The following is a 7,991-nucleotide window of genomic DNA, read 5'->3' as shown; positions in this document are numbered from 1 at the left end:
TATATATATATATACAGTACATATGAAAGGCACTGTTTTTGTATGACAACCCAGTGAGAAGGATGCCTGCATCGCCAGCACAAAGTTGTGACGTCATGTGCGCCTGATCTGATCACCGCGGGAGAGGAAGAAGTGAAAATGTCGGCAGTGTGGAAGTTTTTTAGTGTCGGAAACTGATAGCAGAACTGCTAGTTGCAATGACTGCTCAGTGTCAGTGATGCAAGGAGGAGATTAAACAAAGTCCTACAACACTTCAAACCTCATTAACCATCTCAAGAACCACCATTACGACCATTACGATGAAGTCATGGTGGCCATGAAATTTACAAATTTGCGCTGTTCGAGTGTTGTTATTGTCTTAGAGAGAGTAAATGTCATGAATAAATTTGACATTAAACATACTGGTAATCCAAGTTGAAGTGTTACATCATTTTCAGCCCCCTTTTTGGCATCTGCATTGACAAATTGATAAAGACCATGCAGAATAATGTAGTATTTTATTTCCTCAACAGAGAAAGCTATGTAGTCTCTGTAAGAAGGTCTAGGGAAAAATATCGGTATTGGTATCGGTTATCGACCAAATAAGTTTTAACATATTCTATATCGGATATCGTCCAAAAATCCAATATCATGCATCTCTAACTGTAACAAATGCAATTAAGCATTTTATATTCCGTATATATATATCTTCATTTGTAAGATAAATATAAATTTGAACTTATGCTAAAGGTAAAAAATAAGATTGAAAAAAGTGAAAATATACGTGTAAGATTTGGTTTTATTGTGTAAAGTATAATAAACACTGATACTAGAGATTACTGATCACCTTTGGAAATTTCAGAGTTGTCGCCCGCGCCTCCACACAATGACAGAGTGATGTCCGGCAGGTCGCCAGGAGAGTCGGACAGACACTCAGTTCCACTGTCTGCCGCTGCACTGCCCACTGACTGGGGTGACTGGGATCCGGAGCGTCGCCCCGTCTCCACCCAGTGTTTAGAACCGTGCTCAGACTCACTGCAACATCAGCAGTTTCAGACACTTCAATCACAGCGGTGTATAGTTGCTACTAGCTTTATGTATTTTAAAGTACAGATTATTTATTTTCTGACTCTGTTGACAGGTCATAGATCACCATTAATGGTGTCTCACCAACTAACATAACCATAAAAGCTGTAATATAACCTTACTGAGAGGATTCCCAGTGTTGTACCTTTTGGGGAAGTATCGAGCTGCAACATCAGGTTCAAGAGCACTCAGGTCTTCCAAGTAAATATCTTCAGGGCCTTGATGTTGGCTCCTCTTCCTCACAACTTTATGAAATGAGGGGGAAAGAATGTTAAACTGTCTTCTTAGAAAATACAGACTTTATGTTGTTTCACTTCCTTTTCCTTTTTGGTCACTTCTCTATGAGAATGCACAGACACAGACAGAGGTGCAAACAGAAGCCACATCCTTCCTGTGAAGAGTCACTTATTACATTCAAACTGCGTGAGTTAGCGTCACTTACAGGAATCTGGAAGATGCTCTAACCATGGAGCTTGAGACAAAAGTCATCAATATTTTTTATTTTTTAACAGGTGGGAGTGGAAGGATGTTAAATTCATTTAATTATCATGAAAAAGGAAAACATGGCGTTTTTCATCATTCATATTTTTTGAATAATAACTTTTGCATATTACAAACAACAAATAAAAACACATTCAAAGTAGCAAATAAAGGGCATTACCCTTCCGTTTGGGCGAGTCTGGGGTTTCTGCGTCAGCACTAACAGCTGGGGGGTCTCTGACCTCTTTGCTTCCTCCACAGGCAGCAGATCCACTGTCCCTGCGGCTGGGCGGTAAAGACGTCCATCTGGGTTTGTGCGTATCTTTTGCATTGAGGTCAGAGTTTCTGGGACAGAGCTCAGAGGAGAAGCTGCTTGACTTGATGTCTGAAAGTTCTGGCCTAGATTGGGAAAAGTTTGTATCACGTGAAGAAACTTCAGGGGGCTGCGGGGTGCAGCTGCACTGATGGGGTTCGATGGTCCGGGGCTCTGGTTTCACAACATTGCAAATGAGGTCTTCTGTGCTCTGCTTTACTCTTGCCTCTCCCTCCTTGGCTTCTAAGCTCGAAATAACCCTGAAATGTGTGTTCTCTGAGGGCGTGATGATCAGTGTTTTTGGCTCTGATCTGTCCCTTTTGTTGACCTGGACACAGATCAAAAAAAAAAAAAAGTTAAATATAAAACACTGTTCAAAAGTCTTGAGTCATCTCTCATTTCCCTATACTTTGTTTCCAAAGAGCCAGACTTCCTTGCTCCTTTTTTAAAAGGGGTCTTGAGCAACAGTTTTCCTAGCTTTCTAAAGGTCTTTCAAAAAATTTTCTTTGGAGTTTTGCACTCGTTTTTAGTTCAGTCCACTTTCAGAGGAAGCCTTATTTTCCTGTGGAGTCACTGAACTTTGACCTGCGAACCAATCAGACTTTAAGAAGGCTTTTAAACTCAAAGGATAAATGTTTCAATACACAACAGACAATTTAGCAGGAAAGCGATTTGGATCTTCAGACACTTTGTTACCAGCTGTCTGTCACAATGGAACTATTTGTTCCCGGGAAAACTCTAAAGATAATACAGTCAATAATCATGATCAGGGGTGCACATAACTTTTTGAGTGGACTCTTCAGGTGAGTACCAGGAGATGGTGTTTGGTACTCACCCCATATGCAGTTTTGTTTTAATAAGTACCACCTTCCTCACTGTCCTCCTCAGTGTCACTCCCACTATCCTCTGCTTCAGCTTCCTGCATGGTAGATGATGCAGATGTTGCAGATGTACCTCCTTGTCCTTGGCATTTTTTTCTCTTTCATTATTTTGTAAAACTCCCCATTTTGTGAAATGTAATGACACCCTTCACAAGTTTGTATTTGTATCTTGTTGCATTCTTCTGTGTTGTTAATAAAGTTTTAGAAAAAATAACTGATGGCTGCATATATCTGCAGGAAAGGGATGTTTACCTTGGGACAAATTGAGGTCATCAATTGGTCAGTTGCTGACACGCCTACTGGATTGATTGTTGGCATTGCGGATCCGACTCGTGCAAAAATAACGCTGCCGCCGCCCACCAGCCCTGGGTGGAGGCGGGGCGGCCCTGGTGTAGCGGCAACATTGTTCTGAGTTTTAATGTTGTTAATAAAAAGTTCTTGAAAAAAAAACAGGGAGCGCCAGGCCCTGCAGTCTACTCATTAGACCGGCCCACCTGGAAATAGCCCAATCCCCCCGATTAGCCACTCCGGGCCTGGGTGTTGATAGCTTGATGGTCAAGTATGCAAAGGCATGTGGTATGTTTGTATGTTTGTAAAAGCATGATTTAATTGCAAGTTTTTTGGTGTGGACCCCAGGAAGAATAGTCTCTACTATGGTAGAATGTAATGGGGATCCTTAAATAAACAACTAAACAAGTAACACAGGTGATGCTAAGCATTCCTGATTTTTGTTGCGCATGCGTACCTGCGTACCAGTTATGTGCACCCCTGATCATGATGCATCCCTCAGGCTGACTTTTTTCCCCACCAGTTCCTAATGATAACACTTTCAGATCTGCTGACACTTCCTTTTTTTTTGTCTTCCACTTGTGAGCTTCCCTCATTTTTTCAGCCATGCAGTCATGCTTAGTGTCATATTTGAGAACAAAGCCTGGACTGCAAAGAAAGGAAAAAACAGTTAAAGTACAAAAACTATGAAAGACCTTCAGAAAGACTAAAGAACTACTAACCTTTAAAAAGTACAAGAATGTCTGTCCCCTTTTTATTTGGTTTTAGCAAAACAAACAAAAAACCGAGGTGGTTGAAAACTTTTAAACATACTCTGTATTTATGTACTTTTGTAAAACCTTGATTAAGTCTTTTGTAAAGGATACCTAAAAATTAAGATTAGACTTTGAAGCGAACTTGTCTAAGATAGTGAGCCATACCCTTGTAGATTCAGGAAACTCTCCCCAGCTCCACTGCATGTGGGGTTCAGACCTAAAACCACACTCTGCTGGCTTCACTATCAGCTCAGAGTCACTTTTGGGTGACGTGGGTTCAGACGCCTTCCTGTAAAAACAAAACTCGTGGAATGATCCTGAAGGAAAGCTCTGCTCATTGTCATGAAGTTGTTTTGTTGTAAATAACTGAATGGACAGAGACGGAGGGCCATACACAGTGCAGGGTGACCAGTCTCCATCAGAGAAAGGGTAACTGTCCCATTCCAGGGCAGTGAGGGGGGAGTGCTGCCTCTGATCCTTCATCAGTGACCCAGATGACGATCTGATCGTATGAAACAACAAAATTAACAACAGTCATAGTAAACAGCTGGTCAGAGTTTAGTTTAAACTCACCGTCCACTGTTTGCATGTTGCTCCTCATCTGAACTACAGTCACACAGCTCTGGTTCTCCTCCTGCACATGCCTGCTCCTCCTTGCGTGGCTCAGCTTTGTGCTTCCTCCTGCGTCTCCTCTTCTTCCTGCCAGCTGTGCCCGAGCAGAGCTGGCTGTTTGCAGGGTTCAGGTCTGGACTGAGAGGCTGACCGGTCTCTATTGCGCCTCCACATCTAGACTCTCTGCTCCTGATCAAAACTTCCTCAGAGGGGATGGGTGATGTCACCAGGTGAGCAGGAATAATCTCCTGTTAGACAGAGAAAATTATTAAAATAGTACAGTAGACTACTGAGCTCTAACAAAACTAAAGTTTCTTACAAAGCTCACATTGTTCTGCTCAGTCTCCTGCACAAAAAAGGCTTCTCCGTTGTTTCCAAGCTTCATGTGCAGATTTACAGTTTCTCCATTGATCTCAATATCAATCTGCAGAGTCAAAGTTTTACAGTCACACGGTGCTTTATTGTCTGGCAAGTTTCCACACTTCTTAAAAGATTCCCTTGGGTTGTAACAAACGACAATGAAGCCCATCAGAAAAACCACGTTATGTAAAAACAGCTTATAAGAACTGTAGCCCAGATTAAGCTGAAGTTTAGAGCTGAGGGACAGAAAACAGCTTGCAAAATATCAAATAAAATGGCTTTAATGTAAACTTAGCCTCCTAGATTATGTTAGGTTATTAGAAAAGGTAAGTAATAGCTTGCAGTTTTAATTGTACTTACTAAAAATGGCAAAATAATAGGGAATCTACTTAAATTATATTAAAATGACAAAGTAAGTAAAAAAATAAGGTTTCTGTTTTGTTTTTTCTAACTTGATTTCGTCAAGGATCATTTTAACCCTCACATGGTGTATAAAACAAACCACTGCAGTGTTGCCAGGTGTACGATAATTATCGTATTTGTACGACAATTTTGCCCTCTGTACGATCAATAATCCCAAAAAAGGCCAAATATACGATAATTTGACCATTCCGTACATGTGTGGTTGTAATCAGTTGTCATCAGCCTGTCGCAACTGTCTGTCAGAGTTTTTTTGTGAACCCTGAAGGCATGTGTCCGCAAACAGATGCACGATTGGCTGGAAATTCCAGCCAATTGAGTGAGGAAAAGAAAAGAAGAAGAAGCAGAGTCGGTCTGGAAGCGGACCCATCACTACTATAGAGCATCAATAGATTTGTTATTTTGGTTATGACGGGTGTACGATAATTTCCCTCAAAATACGATAATTTTATGTCTCTAGTACGATAATCCTACATTTCGCACCTGGCAACACTGAACCACTGTCTACTTCATGCTTTGATTATCACGTCAGGCTTACAGCAGATAAAACACATCTGTGGTATGGCTTTCTGCTGTTTTTAAATAAGATAAATTATTATAAGTTGAGCGCAAATAGCTAAATTGGGTTTAATTCTCTGCATCCTGTTGCAGTCCTCCATAGACTTGCATTATAGTGTTTATAAATAAAAAAATTAATCTATCTTTTCTTGTGAGAGGCAGAGCGGGCTATGTGTTCATGTGTTTGAAAAGTAAAGAGGGTTTCAGAAGCAAGTTAGTAAAACGGAAGATTATTTTCAAAATTTATTTGATACATTACAAAACTATGAGTTAATGTTTTTTCAGGCAAACTGAAGCATATTTTGTTTGGATTGTGCATTAAAACTTTGTATAGTGAGACGTGTACCACTTTCTCTCTGGAGCGTAGCACCCCCAGTTTCCCAAATCGAACATGGAAAGGAGAGCACTGGAACGTCCCATCAGGCTGCCGGACCACAATCACATCAATGCAGCCCGACAGAGTGGCCTGATTGATTCCTTTATACAGCTCCTTCACCGTCACCAGCACCTGGCCCGCCAGCTGCCCCACATAGTTCATGGTATCCACCTGTCGGCAAACACACTCGACATTAAACTCTGCTTTGTGTTTTAAACAAAGTTAAACTCATCACAGCTTATTTGAATTGTTGTCAGAATTAAATCATGAAGTGATGTTTGCTGTTTGAGGCCACTGTCCTTAAACCAAGCTGCTGTTGTTCAAAATAGCCTGCAAACGAAGAGTCCCTAATCACTCAGGTTTTGTCCCATTTCCCTTTAAGGAGTCCACTTTAATTTAGCTCTCAGCTGCACTAAGAGCATCTGTCTGGAGAATCTTAGTGCTCTTTTAGTTGTAAGCCAAGAAGTTCAGTTCAATAATAGGATTCTGAGTCATTTATTTAATTAAAAGTGATTCAAACAATCTTCAAATCAAAACAAACATGAACAAGCAGCCAGTGCAAATTTGCTAAAACTGGAGCGATGTGGTCATGCCTGTTACTAGACGAGCAGCAGCGTTCTGGACTAACTGCATTAATGGAGACAACTGCTCAAGGCCAATGTATAAACTTTCAGTAGTCCAATCTAGTGGTGACAAAAAGGCAAGAGTTTTAAGTCTTTTAGAAGAATGTAGGATTTTGATATGACAATTTGATGTAACTGATAAAAACTGATTTTAATAAATGTAAATACTTCCTTCTCAAATTTAAAAGAACCGTCAAAAACACTCAAAATTCGTTGACCATGGAGGACTAATCAGTAGCAAGAAGGCCAAAGATATCAGTTAGCTCATTGAGAGGAGTGTGATATTCAAATACAGAAATTTTTATCTTGTTTTCATTCAGGGTCAGACAATTCTGAGTCAACCAGTCTGGCATCTTGTACACAGTAAAGGTGTACAAAGGCTCCAGTAGAGAAAAGACATCCACTTTAAAAGGAAAATATATTTGGATATCATCAGCATAACAATGAAAGGAAATATACTTTTTGAATATTGACCACAAAGGCTACATTTATAAATGAAACAGAATAGGGCCTAAAACAGATCTTTGCGGTACGCCACAAGAGATATGTGCAGATGAAGAGGAGTATTCACCCAAGAATACAGAAAAACGATCTAAAAGTTAAGTTATTTACATAATGTCAGTGTGAGTAACAATCTGTTGTCTTGTATGTAGAACTAAAACTGACATATTTATAAAAGGTGTTCAAAAATATGCCAACAAATTAAACACATTATAGGCAATTAATGAGCTAAAAAATGTGGCATAGCTTGTTTTAACTGCAGATTTAATCTTTAAATATTCACTGTTTTCTATGCAATGTAAGTCCAAGGCTGGTGAGCTAAACTGGTCCAAAATGGGTCGCATTCTTAATATTTCAGGTTGAGATTTTATAAAGTTTCTCTGTTACTGCAAACTGCTGAGCTCCTGTCTTGAAAACATGTATCAACTTAGATTAGTGTACAAGGAACTGCAGTTTCCTAATATGCAGTAACCCATCCATCCATCCATCCATTTTCTTTGCCCGCTTATTCCATTTTGGGTCACGGGGGTCGCTGGTGCCCATGTCCAGCAATCACTGTGCGAGGGGCGGGGTACACCCTGGACGGGTCGCAAGTCCATCACAGGGCCACATAGAGACAAACGAGACAAACAACCATTCACTCTCTCACTCACACCTAGGGACAATTTAGAGTTACCAATCAGCCTAACATGCATGTTTTTGGACTGTGGGAGGAAACCGGAGTACCCGGAGAAAACCCACGCATGCACGGAGAGAACA

At 40.5% G+C, this 7,991-nt stretch overlaps 1 protein-coding gene across 1 annotated transcript in view; it reads right to left on the bottom strand.

Annotated features, from left to right (window-relative positions):
* Positions 1 to 7,991, bottom strand: part of LOC119426599 (phosphatidate phosphatase LPIN2) — a 31,642-nt gene that overhangs the window by 6,651 nt on the left and 17,000 nt on the right. The window contains exons 2-9 of the mRNA XM_037694168.1: positions 6,079 to 6,279; positions 4,723 to 4,818; positions 4,356 to 4,642; positions 4,177 to 4,284; positions 3,948 to 4,071; positions 1,727 to 2,186; positions 1,211 to 1,310; positions 827 to 1,014 (exon numbers count right to left, since the gene is read on the bottom strand). Coding sequence (XP_037550096.1) covers positions 827 to 1,014; positions 1,211 to 1,310; positions 1,727 to 2,186; positions 3,948 to 4,071; positions 4,177 to 4,284; positions 4,356 to 4,642; positions 4,723 to 4,818; positions 6,079 to 6,270 — 1,555 coding nt within the window. The 5' untranslated portion in view covers positions 6,271 to 6,279. The remainder of the gene's footprint in view (positions 1 to 826; positions 1,015 to 1,210; positions 1,311 to 1,726; positions 2,187 to 3,947; positions 4,072 to 4,176; positions 4,285 to 4,355; positions 4,643 to 4,722; positions 4,819 to 6,078; positions 6,280 to 7,991) is intronic.

This window comes from Nematolebias whitei, chromosome 20, assembly GCF_014905685.2.
Source record: "Nematolebias whitei isolate Nwh7 chromosome 20, NemWhi1, whole genome shotgun sequence".
Classification (NCBI taxonomy): domain Eukaryota; kingdom Metazoa; phylum Chordata; class Actinopteri; order Cyprinodontiformes; family Rivulidae; genus Nematolebias; species Nematolebias whitei.
The sequence above is the reverse complement of the archived record's forward strand: the minus strand, read 5'-3'. Positions and strand labels throughout refer to the sequence as shown.